Here is a 17392-nt window from a genome sequence, read left to right as displayed (position 1 = left end):
TGCCTGTCCTTCCTAAATATTGAATATCCTTGGATATTCAGTTACCAACCCTGGTCACCCTGCAACCATGTCTCCATAATTGCAACTATATCATACCCATTACATCTATTTGCGCTGTTAATTAGTCTACCTTATTACGGATGCTTTGTGCATTCAGATACAGTGCTTTTAAACTTGTCTTTTTAACATTATTAGACATCTTAACATTATTTTGTACTATAGCCCTATTTGTCTTAGCTATTTTTTCTTACCTGGACCCTATTTGTTAGTGCATTCTTTTGTTTGTATGTTCTGGCCCTTACTGACATAATCTGGTTATCCTTACCACAATCACTTTCCTGCATTGCTTCCTTTTCTTTTCTCTCTAGCATTCTAGATTCCTCTCCACTGTGACCCTCCTCCCCATCCCCCTTATTTAGTTTAAAGCCCTGTCTACCTCCCTAGTTATACGATTCGCTAGAACTCTGGTCCCAGTATAGTTCAGGTGTAGTCCGTCCCCACGTAACAGCTCTCTCTTTCCCGCGTATTGGTGCCAGTGCTCCACGAATTGAAACTCATTTCTCCCACACCGACCACTGAGCCACACATTCATCTCCCGGATTCTATTAACCCTATGCCAATTTGCTCGTGGCTCAGCTAATAATGCAGAGATGATTACCTTTGTGGTTCTGCTTTTCAATTTAGTCCCTAGCTATTCAAACTCTCCCAGCAGAACCTCTTTCTTAGTCCTACCTATGTCATTGGTACCTACGTGTACGATAACTGGATCCTCTCACTTCCACTCCAAGTTCTGCTCCAGCCCGGAGGAGATGTCCTTTACCCTGGCACCGGGTAGGCAACACAGCCTTCGGGATGCGCGCTCTCGGCTGCAGAGAACCCTATCTATCCCCTTAACTATACTGTCCCCAACTACAACAAGCTGCCTCTTTACTCCCCCCACTTGAAAGGCTTTCTGCACCACAGTGCCTTGGTCAGTCTGCTCGTCCACCCCGCAGTCTGCACACTTGTCCACAAGGGTTGCAAGAACCTCAAATCTATTGGACTCCTAAATCTCCTCTGTAACCTCTCTAGTGCAATCACATCTTTCTTATAATATGGTGACCAGAACAATATGCAGTACTCTAGCTGTGACCTAGTGTTTTATACAGTTCAAGCATAACCTCCCTGCTCTTATATTCTATGCCTTGGCTCATAAAGGAATTTATTCCGTATGCCTACTTAACCACCTCATCTACCTGTCCTGCTACCTTCAGTGATCTGTGGACATGCACTCCAAGGTCCTTCTATTCCTCTACACTCCTCAGTATCCTACCATTTATTGTGTATTCCCTTGCTTTGTTAGACCTCCCCAAATGCATTACCTCATACTTATCAGGATTGAATTCCATTTGCCAGTTTTCTGCCCACCTGACCAGTCCATTGATATCTTCCTGCAGTCGACACCTTTCTTCCTCAGTATCAACCACATGACCAATTTTTAGAATGGTTACAACACAGAAGGCGGCCACTCGGCCCATAAAGTTCGTGCCAGCTCTCTGCAAGAGCACCTCTGCTAGTCCCACTCCCCCAGCCTTTTCTTCAGGCACTTATTCAACTCCCTTTTGAAAGCAGTGATTGAGTCTGCCTCCACCACGATTCCAGATCCTGACCACTCCTGGCGTAAAAAAGTTTTTTCTTATGTTGCCTTTGGTTCTTTTGCCAATCACCTTAAATCTGTGTCCTCTGGTTCTCGGCCCTTCTGCCAATGGGAACAGCTTCTCTCTATCTACTCTGTCTATACCACTTGTGATATGGAACACCTCTATCAAATCTCCTCTCAATCCTCTCTGCTCCAAAGAGAACAACCACAGCTTCTCCAGTCTATCCATGAAACTGAAGTCCCTCATCCCTGGAATCATATTCGTAAATCTTTTCTGCACCCTCTCTACGGCCTTCACATCCTTCCTAAAGTGCGGTGCCCAAAATTGGGCACAATACACCAGTTGAGGCCGAACCAGTGTTTTATGAAGGTTCATCATAATATCCACGCTTTTGTACTCTTATACCTCTATTTATGAAGCCAAGGATCCCGTAAGCTTTTTTTTAAAAAAAAAATCGCTTTCTCAACCTGCCCTGCCACATTCGACGATTTGTGCACATATACCCCCAGGTCTCTCTGTTCATGCACCCCCTTTAGGATTGTATCCTTTAGTTTATATTTGCTCTCCTCATTCTTTCTACCAAAATGTATTACTTCGCGTATTTCTGCGTTAAATTTCATCTGCCACATGTCATAGTCCAAGGGCCCGAACTTGGTCAGAGCTAAGGCCTACCCATTTCCAGTTTTTGTCACCCGCTGCCGCTGGGGCCAGTCGGGCGGGAGTTTCGCCGTAGTTCTGTCGGCAGCAGCGGGAGTTGGCGGCTGGGAATGGCTGTGAGCGGGCGGTGGCAGCAGTGGGCGGTAGGTGCAGGTCCCTCGACTCGGCAAACATCAGAGGCCGTACACTGCACATGCGCGAGATTTGCAATTTTTTTGGTAGTTTCCTGTGGGCGATGACATCACTTTTGCCGTGACTGGGGCTGCTGGTACAGCTGCGCATGCCCATAAAAGCTGTGTACTCACTTGTATCTGCCAGTTGCAGAGAGGTCATATTGGAGAGAGAGAGAGAAACAAAAGTCAGCCATCCATCTAGGGAATTTATAATGAGCGTAAAAAAAGCTTCCAAGAAGTCCGGAGGGAATCCCTGGTTTAACGAGCAGGTGGATGAGGAACTTGTATGCAAGCTGGAGCGCCGTTATAAAGCCCTCACCCAGGATGGTCGTGGCAAGCCTCCACCACCCCAATATACACGCCTTTGGAGGGAGAATGGTGAGGCCGTGCCCTCAGTGGGCAACATTGTGCAGGATGGAGACCAGTGTCGGAAATGATGGAACAATGTGGTGGCGTCAGCAAGTGAGTAAACATTTATTGTTGCACTCCCGTACTACTCCAAAAGTTCTGTGGCAGTTGTGTGTGTGTGTGTGTGTGTGTGTGTGTGTGTGTGTGTGTGTGTGTGTGTTGCACGAGCAAAACGGGTAAAGGTTGCAACTTTTCTTTCTGCAGAAGAAGAGATCAGCCAACACATCACGCCTGAGTGGCACGGGAGGGGGCCCACCAGATGTCATCGAGTTGACCAGCCTAGAGGAGCGTGCCTTGGCGTTGGTGGGTGACCTGCCCCGTGGCACCACAAAGGGTACTTCAGATCCCATGCTAGAGCATGGTAAGCTTATACTAATCTCCGGTCTGTGTTACGCTCATGTCATGCAATGTTAAGCCAAATGCCTTTTAACGCACTGTGTCGGCCATTAATGGTGTGCTCCTGTAGCGATGGAAGTCCTTGAAGTAAGAATGTAAAATGTGATGGATCACATGTCAGCTTGAGCAACTCCATCCCCCAGCTATACACCTAAATGTTGTCCTCTACTTGCAGATGTTGATTCGGACAGCACCGAGCAATGCAACCCATCCACCTCTGGCACACAAAGGCAGTGTGCGACACCAACGCCTTCCATCATTATCATCATAATAGGCAGTCCCTCGGAATCGAGGAAGACTTGCTTTCACTCTAAAAGTGAGTTCTGAGATGACTGAACAGTCCAGTACAGGAATTACAGTCTCTGTCACAGGTGGGACAGACAGTCGTTGAAGGAAAAGGTGGGAAGTCTGGTTTGCTGCACGCTCCTTCCGCTGCCTGCGCTTGTTTTCTGCACGCTCTCGGCGATGAGACTCGAGGTGTTCAGCGCCCTCCCGGATGCTCTTCCTCCACTTAGGGCGGTCTTTGGCCAGAGACTCCCAGGTGTCAGTGGGGATGTTGCACTTTATCAGGGAGGCTTTGAGGGTGTCCTTGTAACGTTTTATTTAAAAAAGGAGGCAGACAAAAATCAGGAAACTATAGACCAGTTAGCCTAACATCTGTGGTTGGAAAAATTTTGGAGTCCATTATTAAAGAAGCAGTAGCAGGACACTTGAAACAGCAAAATTCGGTCAGGCAGAGTCAGCATGGATTTATGAAGGGAAAGTCAAGTTTGACAAATTTGCCGGAGTTCTTTGAGGATGTAACACACAGGGTGGATAAAGGGGAACCAGTTGATGTGGTGTATTTGGACTTCCAGAAGGCATTTGACAAGGTGCCACATAAAAGGTTACTGCACAAGATAAAAGTTCACGGGGTTGGGGGTAATATATTAGCATGGATAGAGGATTGGCTAATGAACAGAAAACAGAGAGTAGGGATAAATGGTTCATTTTCTGGTTGGCAACCAGTAACTAGTGGGGTGCTGCAGGGATCAGTGCTGGGACCCCAACTATTTACAATCTATACTAACGACTTGGAAGAAGGGACTGAGTGTAACGTAGCCAAGTTTGCTGACGATACAAAGATGGGAGGAAAAACAATGTGTGAGGAGGACACACAAAATCTGCACAAGGACATAGACAGGCTCAGTGAATGGGTAAAAATTTGGCAAATGGAGTATAATGTTAGAAAGTGTGAGGTCATGCACTTTGGCAGAAAAAAAAATCGAAGAACAAGTTATTATTTAAATGGAGAGAAATTGCAAAGTGCCACAGTACAACGGGACCTGGGGGTATTTGTGCATGAAACACAAAAGGATAGTATGCAGGTACAGCAAGTGATCAGGAAGGCCTATGGTATCTTGGCCTTTATTGCAAAGGGGATGGAGTATAAAAGCAGGAAGTTTTGCTACAGCTATATAAGGTATTGGTGAGGCCACACCTGGAATACTGCGTGCAGTTTTGGTTTCCATATTTACGAAAGGATATACTTGCTTTGGAGGCAGTTCAGAGAAGGTTCACTAGGTTGATTCCGAGGATGAGGGGGTTGACTTATGAGGAAAGGTTGAATAGGTTGGGCCTCTACTCATTGGAATTCAGAAGAATGAGAGGTGATCTTATCAAAACATATAAGATTATGAGGGGGCTTGACAAGGTGGATGCAGAAAGGATGTTTCCACTGATGGGGGAGACTAGAACTAGAGGGCATGATCTTAGAATAAGGGGCCACCCATTTAAAACTGAGATGAGGAGGAATTTCTTCTCTCAGAGGGTTGTAAATCTGTGGAATTCGCTGCCTCAGAGAGCTGTGGGAGCTGGGACATTGAATAAATTTAAGACACAAATAGACAGTTTCCTAAACAATAAGGGGTTATGGGGAGCAGGCGGGGAAGTGGAGCCGAGTCCATGATCAGATCAGCCATGATCGCATTGAATGGCGGAGCAGGCTCGAAGCAGGCTACTCCTGTTCCTATTTCTTATGTTCTTATGTTTCTTCTGCCCAACCGGGGATCATGTAGGAGTTCCGAGTTGAGCGCTTGCTTTGGGAGTCTTGTGTCGGGCATGTGGACAATGTGGCCCGCCCAACGGAGCTGGGCCCAACGCCTTCCACCTTGACGTCATCAGCACCCCCCCCCCCCCCACCCCACCTCCAAGATCACCCATATCCACCGCATCCACCTCTGCCACTCAGAGACATGAAGACCAGGAGGGAGAAGTGCCAGTCTTCGAACCACTGGAGTTCGAGTGCTGCAAGAGAAAAACTCCAGCCTCTTGACATGTGTGCCACCTGTTCGGCCAACATTGGTGTCGGTGTCCTACTTTTTGGGATTCGAATCGGACGACGCAGGAACAAGTGGTGGGAGGCGCGGAGGCCGTGCCAGAAAGCCGCAAGCCGCAAGCAGCCAGGATGGTGCAACAATCCGATGAGAATGCAGGATGGCTCACAGCAATTCAGGAAATTGTCCAGCTGTCGAGGACGAGCATCGACCTAGCTTGAGATCTGCTGCAGACCATGGCTGGGACAGCTGCCAGCGTCGACACCTTTGCTGAGCACATAATGCCAGTATGTCGCAGCTCATTAGTGCAGTGCAGCACAACACCGACTCTCTAAAGGCCATGCGGTAATCGATGCTTTCGGGACATGTCATACAATCCCCCGAGACCACACCATTCTGTGCAGTTTCAGGTGGATCTGAGAACTCATTCTGAGCCTCTGATAGTGATGCAGCCTCAAAGCCTCCTTGATAAAGTGCAACATCCCCACCGACACCTGGGAGTCTCTGGCCAAAGACCGCCCTAAATGGAGGAAGAGCATCCGGGAGGGCACTGAGCACCTCGAGTCTAGTCACCGAGAGCATGCAGAAAACAAGCGCAGGCAGCAGAAGGAGCGTGTGGCAAACCAGACTCCCCATCCACCCTTTCCTCCAACGACTGTCTGTCCCACCTGCGACAAAGACTAATTCCCATATTGGACTGTTCAGTCATCTGAGAACTCACTTTTGGAATGGAAGCAAGTCTTCTTCAATTTCGAGGGACTGCCTATGATGATGATAATATGGACGCTACCATGGATGTGCAGCACTGGAGCACTTTGCACGATTCTCCCTGCCGCCCGATTTACAGCCAGCTCAAACCACCTTTATGCCAGCAGTCGTTCTGGCGGGCGGGAGCACGATCTCAGAGGGTCGTGCACAAGGAAGATCCCATTTTTGGAGCCTCTGGCATGGCCGGGCAGCAGGAAGTTGCGCTCGGCGGGAGGAAACTCCTGCCGGGCGAGACCTGGGCGGCAGATGGGGAATCTTTCAGAAAACATTTTTTTCGGACAGTACCTTGGCGGTTGTGGGCGGTACTCTAACCAAGTCCAGGCCCTAAGTGTATAACTAGCTCTCACCGTCCAGACCCAATGGTCTGACGATAGTGCCCAACATGTTCCCCAACCTTCCAGCCTCCAATCTAAGCAACAAATGGGTTAAAAAAAAAAGGCAGGGAATTAAAATGTGCTGAGAAATTAAAGGTGGATAATCGGGAACTGAAGAAATACTGGCAATATCGGCCAAGCTGATCCACAGTATGAGCCGGAGGACATTTTCCAAAGATAGGACAGTGAAAAACACAAAAATCTAGTTCACAAGTTGGATATAAATCAGCAGTGTCCCAGAAAGTGAAGTCAGACAGTGAGGGGAAAGACAAATAGCCCGAGATCCAATCAGGCCAAAGCTGTGTCTCTTGTCGGTCACTGTACATCACAGAGTGACAGAGAGAGAGAGACACGGAGAGATAGACAGAAAAAGGGAGGCAAGGACAAACAGAAAAAAAGATGGACAGGAAGACAAAGCAGAGGAAAGGACAGAGAAATAGACAGAAAGAGCAACAAAGACACAGAAACACAGACAGAAACAGAGAGAGAGAGAGAGAGAGAGAGATAGAGCAATATAAAGTGACACGACTGACTTAGAAACACCAGGGACAGACAGACAGCGGCAAATAAAGAAACTGACACACAGAATGAGAGAGACAGACTTGAAGATAGAGGTACAAATACAGAGGCTCAGAGAAAATCTCTCAGAATGAGACACAGAGGCAGTCATAGAAAGAGATATTAAGAGAGCAAAAGAAAAAGACTGACAGATAGAGGAACAGAGAATGACAGACAGAAAGTGAAAGAGAGCGAGGGGTGCATTAATTCTGGAGTGTGAGGGGTGGTGCATCGATCTGAGTACAAGGATTGATAGATTAATCTCAGATGTGATGGATGGTGCATTAATCTCAGGGTGTAAGGAATGGCGTGTTAATCTCAAGGTGTGAGGGATGGTGTGTTAATTTCAGGGAGTGAGGGGGTAGTGTATCTATCTCAGAGAGGAAGGGGCGATACATCGACCTGAGTTTGAGCCATTAAAAGATAAAGAAAGACTTAGATTTATATTGCACCTTTCACGACCACTGGACGTCTTAAAGCGCTTTACAGCCAATGAAGTACTTTTGGAGTGTAATGTATTGATCAGACCCCCTTTGATTCTTTGTCATATTTTTTCTGAAGCTTGTTTTCTCCTTGTGTGGTCTTGCCTCCTTGCTCTGTGGGTTGGTGGGTTGGTAGGTGGGTGGGTAATGGTGGCGCGAGTGTAGCTGTAATGTATGTATGCCTGGGTTTACCTGCCACCAGGAGGAGCGAACGTCGGAGGTCATTGGGCCACAGACACACACGTGCAGCCCTTGTATGTAAAGAAAGCCTCCATGTTTAATCCTGACTTTGAGAGCTAATAAAGTAGAGTCAGGTCGCACCTGATTGCGTTCACGGTACTAAGCCTATTGAGTTATTGCATACACAACAGTAGCCATGGGGAGAAGTGTGATGGTTAGCTTGACCTGGGGGAAATGAACACTTTGGTGGGATGCAATGGCCACCATTGGGGAGGTGGGAGGTGGGGGTTGGGTTGGGCAGGATTGTCATGTGGGCTCCGAGTTGGCTTCGAGTCATGTGTACCCATTTTGCAAGACACCAGTGCTGTGAGTAATGTCAGCAGGCTCCTCTGTTCTATCATGTTCTCTGTGCAGTCCCTACCTGATGTCATCAATGAGCTGCTGCTGCTCTTCAGTGCTCAAAATCATAGGGAGTGCGTAGGCCAAGTAATCAACCTTACGCTCCGCTGCATACTGCTTTAGGAGGGTGAACAGCTTCTCTTTCGCTTCAGGCTGCTCCCCAAGCACAGCGTCAATCTGCATTTAAAACAGAAATGTTGGTCAGCAGAGTGTCAGAGTTAAGAGCGGCACAGGAACAGTGAGAAACAGGAAGACGCGGCTACAAAGGTATCACAGACTCCATCGGCCCTGCACACATCCTCTGTTCTATTGCACGGTTGAATACCTGACACCTATCTCTTCTTCCTGGCCAAAGAAAAGGCTGCCCGCACCTTTTTGGGTGGTCCCCAGCAGCTCGTCGAGGAGAAAGGGGCAGGGTGGCCTTCCGCTGAATCCCCCTCCCCCCAAAAAAGGTCTGCTGGAACTTTTCTACACCCCCTCCCCTTGGGGTGGGGGGTGGGGGGGGGGGGGTTGCAGATTGCACCACTTCCTGCTTGTAAATGGGAGCAAGCAGCCAGTCTTACGACCCATTTTACTGTGTGAGAAATTTTACAGGGGCCTCTACTATACCTTGAAACAACTTCTTCCACCTGGGAACAATATCTGGATAGAAGTAGTGTTCAGATTCAGCCGACATGCACTGCAATTTCTTGTGCACTTCTGCTGCTTCCTGTCCCTCCCCATAATGATCATCTGTATAGCGGTTTATTGGCTATTTTATGACCTTTTGGTGGCCTGCCCCTTTAAGCTGCTTGCAGTGAGTGACATGCAGCAGTAGGACAGTCTTTCCCTCGCCCACAGTGGCAGACTCCCAGTGGGGAGCCGAGGCAGTGCTGGGAGTTCGCCCTGCACACGTAATTGATCCCCGCCCAGGAAACTGGAAGGGAATGACGAGTGAATCCATACCTTGTTCTGCGACACAAAGTGGAGAGCTGAACATACCACAGATTTGCCCCATAACTATCACCTCAAATACACACATCAGAAATGAGCGAGAAACCAGATCTTCTGGAAGTGTGTGGAGAATTGCAGTTACAGCTGACACACAACAGAGTCACAAGCACACTTCATATCCAAACACAGCTCACACACATGACAAGCCTCACCAATCTTGCCTGTTAAAAATGAATGAAGTACAGGAGCAAAAAAGTTTTAAGGTGTAAAATGCACGCGAGACCCCCTGTAAAATTAACCAAACACAGGGGGTTTTGCAGTGAGACGATGTGGGATATATCAGAGTGTTGCAATATGGGATACAGTGAGTACAGATCGTTACAGTGGGATATATTAGAGAATCTTACAGTTCAAAGTGTAGGATATATCAGTGTGTTACAGTGAAGTGTGTGGGGCATATCTGAGAGTGTTAGTGAGAGGTATGGGGATATCGGAGAATGTTAATGTGGGATATGGGGTATATCACACTGTTAGTGAGGGCCCGAAATTGGTCGATGCACAAGGTCCGCCCATTTCTTGGTGGTATGCCGTCAGTGCGTCGTTTCAAACCGCCGGCATACCGCCGAGATCAAAGAGGACAACATTTTTTCGCCGTCATGTCGGCGGTATGCAATGGGCGGTATGTAATCTAGTAGTCGATCCAGATCGACTTTCTCTTCGATGGACGGTGCGGCACTGAACTGCGCATGCACAATTTTATTTCCCACAGAAGCGTTTTATCCACATTTTCAGGGGTTAGAGGTCACTCGCGCATGGGCAGTTACTTTGAAAACACATTGCAGAGTTAAAAAATATTCATAACTAATAATTCTGCAGTTTGAAGACATTTTACAAAGCAAAAATCATAACAGAAATATTATGGAAATATTTTTTTTTAAATCAAAGCGCAGGAACATCGAAAAGGACGGGAGGTTTAGAGGGCCCGCCTTCAACAAGACGGAATTATCTGCCCTTCTCGAGCATAAAACAGAGAGGTACTCCGGGCTAACGAAGGGTGGTCGTGGAAAGCCCCCACCAAAGGAGTACAACAGGATACGGAGGAGATCGGGGAGGCTGTGTCCTCCAAAAGTACCATGGTACGCACCGGGGAAATGTGCCGTGACCTGGTGAGGGTTGCAAGAGTAAGTGATGATTTTATTAATGCACCCTCGAGTGAGAGTGAGATCCGTACCGTCCTGTCCCTGGTTGGGAATAGCAACCGTGCCACCACCAGCATTGGAGCTGACCCACTCACACAAGATGGGAAGTTAAATAAAATGCAGTCCGTGTTGCGGTCCTCTCGTGTCATGTAACGTAACTGTAACGTTGGCCTGATGTAACGTAAGTTTATTGCACTGTAATATTGAGCTCATGTGATGTACTGCAATGTTGGGGCACGTAATGCAATGCATATATGTATTGTCTGTCTGCGATATGTAATGCAGTACTGCAGCAGTGGTGGACATTAAATAAGACTGCGATAAGGCACTGTACTATGTACTCATGTAACCCTGACCCCTCCCCTAGTGCCAAGCTTTTTAAAATGTTGTTTTGTACTTTCAGACTCGGATGATTCGGACCACACCGACAGACGACAGACCCACTACCTTCACCTCTGGCGTTACCCAGCCCTCTCTCGACCACCACTTGCAGAGATGAGGAAGATGAAGAGGAACAGGAACAGGAAGAGCCGCTCATCCTGCAGCCAGTGGTGTCAAGGGTGGTGTAGCACGCGGTGGAGGATGGGAGCGAGGTCATGGCCGAGGTCAGTAAAGGATCTTTTTTTTGTACTTGTTCATTGAATAATTGAAGTTTGATTTGTAAAAGTTGTTAGTTATTAGCTATTAAAGTTGTTATTAAAGTTGTTTTGTAGTTATAAGTTTTACAAAGCTTTAAAATTGTTGTATATTTGAGATTTTTACATAAACGTTTGAATTTAATTTAAGCACTTTTGTACAGTGTCAAACTTTTGGGGTAACAATCATCAGGGTAAGACCTCCCCCTCCTCCATTACCCTTATAACTCAGCTCAATAAACCTTCCCATCTGGTTCCTGCATTAGACAGGTGTCAGCAATACAGGCTGAGATAGTACCAGCCCCATTCGTTTTAAATCTCCACAATATTTTTTGATGAAAAAAATATAACTAAAATGCCTTCTATCTTAAGTTACTCAGTAACAATAAAAATACCTTTCCCACTTTAAATCGCACAGTAAAATCACTGTCCACCCCAGAAATAGAAGTGCTGCTTTAGCTGACAGTTCCTGATTTCCAAAATGGCGGCGTGCACTCCGCCCATTCTCGGCCACTTAAGATTGCATAAAACCACCTTTTCCAGGACGGTATGCAGCTCCGGTGGTATGTTGGTGGTATACGATGAGTATCGGACTTTTTGGGCGGTATGCAGGCGGTCCTGCACGGTGGACGGTGTGCATACCGCTCGCCGATATGTCAATGATGAATATTCCGTAGAGTGGTATGTAGGTGTTTTTTGACCAAAATCTCATTTTTGGGCGGTACGCGGGCGATAGGTCGACCAATTTCGGGCCCGAGTGTATATCAGAGTGTTACAGTTAGTAATATAGGGTGTATCAGAGTGTTACAGTGAGAGGTGTGGGATATCAGGGAGTACCACAATGAGGGTGATGAGTATATCAAAGAATGCTTTGGGAGTATAAGTGAATGGTTTGTACATTACATTAGAGCATTTTTTGGACGTGACTGCTGCCAACAAGCCGGAGGTAATTGCACAGTTCCAGTGTTTGTGTTTGTGCGTTGTTGCCAGACTTCCCAAAATGAGGAATAAAGAAGTGGATAAAATAAAATCTTGTTCAGTTGTAGTTTAATTTATTAATTGTGTGAATTGTAGAATTTATTCAGGAATGTGCCACTTGTTTGTACACTAAATTGTGGTTGGTCAGAGTCGTCAGTTTTCGGGTGGGGGATCACCATCATAGGCAGGCCCTCGGAATCGAGGAAGACTTGCTTCCATTCTAAGTGAGTTCTCAGGTGGCTGTACCGGTCCAATGCAAGAATTATAGTCTCTGTAACAGGTGGGGCAGACAGAGGTTGAGGGAAGGGGTGGGTGTGGAACCTGGTTTGCCGCACGCTTCTTCTGCTGTCTGCACTTGATTTCTGCATGTTCTTGGCGATGAGGCTCGAAGTGCTCAACGCCCTCCCGGATGGTCTTCCTTCATTCTGGGCGATCCTGGGTCAGGGATTCCCAGGTGCCGGTGGGGATGTTGCACTTTATCAAGGATGCTTTGAGGGTGTCCCTGAAGCGTTTCCTCTGCCCATCTGGGGCTCGCTTGCCGTGTAGGAGTTCCGAGTAGAGCGCTTGCTTTGGGAGTCTTGTGTTGGGCATGCAGATGATGTGGTCCACCCAACGGAGCTGGTTGAGCGTGGTCAGTGCTTCGATGCTGGGGATGTTGGCCTGAACGAGAACACTGACGTTGGTGCGCCTATCCTCCCAGTGGATTTGCAGGATCTTGTGGAGGCAGCATTGGTGGTACTTCTCCAGCGCTTTGAGATGTCTTCTGTATATGGTCCACGTCTCAGCCATATAGCAGGGCGGGTATCACTACTGCCCTGTAGACCATAAGCTTGGTGCCAGATTTGATAGTTTGGCCCCAGCACCGTCTATTTTGCCGACGGGTAGTTGGGTTTGTTAATATTTTGCAAATTCCTGTTCTGAGACTAGAAATAAGAACATAAGAAATAGGAACAGGAGTAGGCCATACGGCCCCTCGAGCCTGCTCCACTATTCAATAAGATCATGGCTGATCTGATCATGGACTGAGCTCCACTTCCCTGCCCGTTCCCCATAATCCCTTATTGTTTAAGAAACTGTCTATTTCTGTCTTAAATGAATTCAATGTCCCAGCTTCCACAGTTCTCTGAGGCAGCGAATTCCACAGATTTACAACCCTCTGAGAGAAGAAATTCCTCCTCATCTCTGTTTTAAATGGGCGGCCCCTTATTCTAAAATTCTTTAGAATTCCTTAAACATTCGGAGATTCCTGTAACAGTCGTAGGGACGGTAGAATCTCGAACATTAATGAAACTTTACTAGTGATGTGCTTCATGAATTCTCAGATCCTCCGTCTGTTGTGGTGAACGTTATTTTTTCAATTTGGGACGTGACAGTTATGCGCAGAATGCTTCTGGGCAGCTTCTGGTTCATTGGCAGCAGTCACTCCAATATTTTTTTTTCCATTTAAATGGTTCCAAATGGTTGCGTAATATCTGATTTGTGACGCATAGGAAGTGAGGCCTCACCTGGAATATTGTGTTCAGTTTTGGTCTCCTAATCTGAGGAAGGACGTTCTTGCTATTGAGGGAGTGCAGCAAAGGTTCACCAGGCTGATTCCCGGGATGGTTGGACTGACATATGAGGAGAGACTGGATCAACGGGACCTTTATTCACTGGAGTTTAGAAGGATGAGAGGGGATCTAATAGAAACATATAAGATTCTGACGGGACGGGACAGGTTAGATGCAGGTAGAATGTTCCTGATGTTGGGGAAGTCCAGAACCAGGGGTCACAGTCTCAGGATAAGGGGTAGGCCATTTAGGACTGAGATGAGGAGAAACTTCTTCATTCAGAGAGTTGTTAACCTGTGGAATTCCCTGCCGCAGAGAGTTGTTGATGCCAGTTCATTGGATATATTCAAGAGGGAGTTATATATGGCCCTTACGGCTAAGGGGATCAAGGGGTATGGAGAGAAAGCAGGAAAGGGGTACGGAGGGAATGATCAGCCATGATCTTATTGAATGGCGGTGCAGGCTCGAAGGGCCGAATAGCCTACTCCTGCACCTATTTTCTATGTTTCTATGTTTCTATGATGTCACCGGCCCTGGCTAACGACTGATTGGTTATCATTAGAGCAAGTCATGCGGGGAGACAAAGGAAATAGGACAATGCAGGAGGTGCGAGCAGAAACTAAGGATAAAACCCTGGGGGGGCCATCCATTCTCAGGTTTCTGGTACCCGGTCCCTGGCACTGTGAATAGCAATATTCTGCAGCAAGAGATCCTCAGTCTCCTCCAAACCTAGACAACAAATTTTACTCAATGGCAACCCTGTTCCTGTTGTAGTGCCCAGAGTAATGAAACAAGTGCTTCACCTTAAACATTGCTGTAATTCTTGAATGGCAGTATGTCTCCCCATCAGGATTCCTTTTATTTATTGAAAGATTTCAGATTTATCTTTCATCTTCAATCGCCCAGGTTACTTGCCTGCACCGGATCTGCCGGGAACTGACTGTAATATATTTGCTTCATGGATTCTTTGCTTAAGAATTCATTGCAACACATTGCTATTAAGATCTAATTGGTTTATTAGCAAAGGTTTAACAATCACACTACACATTACCGGTTCAACTATTTTAGTTGTGCACTTTAAACAAATGCCCCCTGCAAGGGGGGTCACACTCCAAAATAGATTTTTTTCCAGTGCCCCTTTTTTTGGGGGTGGGGGGGGTTTGGGCACTAAAAAGAGAAATTATACAAGTGCCCCCTGGCTAAAAGGGGGGGGAGGCACTAAAACCTGTAAATTAAACAAATTAAACTTTAAACTTAAATGATCAAATTAAAATTTGGTTGCCGGGGGCGATGATGCACTCCAGTCCCTCTGGCGCCCACCTCTCACGGAAGGCAGCGAGCGTACCGGTGGACACCACGTGCTCCATCTCCAGGGACACCCTGGCTCGGATGTAACTGCAGAAGAGAGGCAGGCAGCCGGGCTGAATGACCCCCTTGACCGCCCGCTGCCTGGACTGGCTGATGGCCACCTTGGCCATGCCCAGGAGCAGTCCTACGAGGAGGCCATCTGAACATTACCAGTTCATCCTCCAGGCTCACAATCACCTGCCTCATCGTGGATCCCCTGAACCCAGCTGGCTGAGTCTTTTACTGAGTCTTGTGAACATCACGTGACTGGCTAAGCCACTCACAACTCAACTGTTCTACAGACCTTTGAGCATATGTTACATTAACTATTCCCACTTTTACTGAGCAGGCAGCAAGGACACCCACCCAAAGCAGGCGGGATCCTTCTTTACACGATGACATTGGGACTCGACTGTAATCTTAACTGGATGGCCTGAGCGGGAAGCCGCTGTGGCTTCCCTGCCAGGTAGAGACATGCAAGAAGAGGAGTCGGGCCAGAAGTGGCCCTTGCGGGGCCACGAGAAGAGAGACAGCTCTGGGAACCAATCCCGCCACCTATCTGGTGTCGGCTTGTGGCCAATGAGCCATGCACATTTCTGCCTGGATCGGATGGGAAGTCAGCCAGTGGGATTTAAATATGGTCCAGGAGTTAAAATAGCACAGGATTCATTTCGGGAACAGTGGGTGAGTTTCCAACTCACCTTGTTACCCCACACCTGGCCAGTGTTAAAATCAGGCCCATTTCTGTTTTTAAATGGTATGTTATCAATGAGTTTATGTCCCTCGCGAGGAAATATCAGCCTAATGGAACTGAAGGAATATTTACACAGTTCAGTCGATGACATATCAATTCAACTCTTACACCATCTCCTGAATCCATTCCACACCATATGCCCCAATGATGACATTTACAAAACATTAATGAAAAGCATTTACCAAACTGAAGAGGAATATGCAAGAGAAAATATATGAGTCAGAGCAGGTATATATCAGGAGTAAAGTCAGAACAATTCCAACCCTTTAAACATGTGGAACTGGATTCCATTTTAAGGGTGACACACATTAAAACAGGTGGTAATTATAAACCAAAATGACGACTGAATCTCAATTCAGATGACTTAACATTATAGTTATGTTAACTTTGTGGTGTTTAAAAGTGTCCCTGATGGCAAGACTCTCTTAAAATAAGGTATTTCAGGACCTACTCTGGCGAGCTGGCTTTGTGCCCCTCTCCAGTGCTACTTCATTCATATAGACAACAGGCTCCAAGGGAGAATGTGTCCACTGTTCGCAATTGCCAGGCAGCGAAGGAAAGCATCCTCTCAGATAGCGTCAAGCCCAAACTAAAGCGCCTTTATTCACTCAGGGCGGGTGAGTCCCATTATCCACAGATCCCAATGCCCCTGTAATCTTACAAGGAATTGCCTGTTGTCATGAACAGATGACTCTAAGCCTTGCTGCTTGGCAAACGATCTCCTACCTTTTTGTTGAATTCCAAGGCTTTAAACTTCCTTTCCTGATGTACTGCGTCGGCATTCTGGACATATTCTCGGATGCTGCTGCTCACCCGTTTGTGTCTCCTCCCAAAGCATAGGACTCCCAGTTTCAACGGTTTGCCATGATTGGCCTTTATCATGGCGGCTGCAACTTCGTAATGTTTTACTGGGATCCCATTAACCTCCAGAACATAGTCACCGGTCTTGAGCCCAAACTCGGCCGCAGGAGAATCTGGCAGACAATCCTCGATCTGCAAAGGACTGTCACCGCTCAGGTTGAAACCAAATCTTCCATCTGCTGCTGGCAAGAGGTCGACCTGCTCAATACGAGACACCACCCCAATACTGGGAGGGACAGTTTTACAACGTCTGGCTAGATTTATTAACACGTCACAGTTCAGCGATGACACATCCTGCCCCTCGATCTCCAGAATCTGGTCTCCTGACTGCAGACCAGCAACGTGGGCGCTGCTGCCCTCTTGGACAGAGATGATGTAACAGGGACCGTTCCCGCTGATACGAAATCCAAACTCCTCCGGCCATCCTTGATTGTTGCTTGGCATAGTAGTAACTGGAATGAAAGAAGAGATGGAATTTTAGACGCCAAAGGAATTAAGCCTCTTTCAAACATCCTGCAGTCCAGGATAGAATAAGTAACTTTAGAAGAAACTGTTTCAGAAAGAGGAAATAGAAAATACTCATGTGAGGTGTAATGTCAGACATGGGGAGGTATTTGGAACCCGCTGGGGTCAGTGCTTGGATCCTTATTGTTTCTAATCTACATAAATGATCTGGATATCAAAACTATCAATAAAGTGGGCAATCCCACTTTAGACCAGCCTATAACAATTCCATTTCAATCTTCAGACTATAACTGAATAATCCCACTTCAGGCCACCCCCCC

General features: G+C 47.0%; 1 protein-coding gene across 1 annotated transcript in view; it reads right to left on the bottom strand.

Moving 5' to 3' along the window:
- The window catches only part of grid2ipb (glutamate receptor, ionotropic, delta 2 (Grid2) interacting protein, b), a 126461-nt gene extending 109402 nt beyond the window's left edge, over positions 1-17059 (bottom strand). The window contains exons 1-2 of the mRNA XM_070901393.1: positions 16473-17059; positions 8373-8527 (exon numbers count right to left, since the gene is read on the bottom strand). Of these exons, the coding sequence (XP_070757494.1) occupies positions 8373-8527; positions 16473-17051 (734 nt within the window). The 5' untranslated portion in view covers positions 17052-17059. The remainder of the gene's footprint in view (positions 1-8372; positions 8528-16472) is intronic.
- Between the last annotated feature and the right edge of the window lie 333 nt (positions 17060-17392).

This window comes from Pristiophorus japonicus, chromosome 15 (genome assembly GCF_044704955.1).
Source record: "Pristiophorus japonicus isolate sPriJap1 chromosome 15, sPriJap1.hap1, whole genome shotgun sequence".
In the NCBI taxonomy this organism is placed as follows: domain Eukaryota; kingdom Metazoa; phylum Chordata; class Chondrichthyes; family Pristiophoridae; genus Pristiophorus; species Pristiophorus japonicus.
Note: the sequence above shows the minus strand (reverse complement) of the source record. Positions and strands in the feature narration are given on the sequence as shown.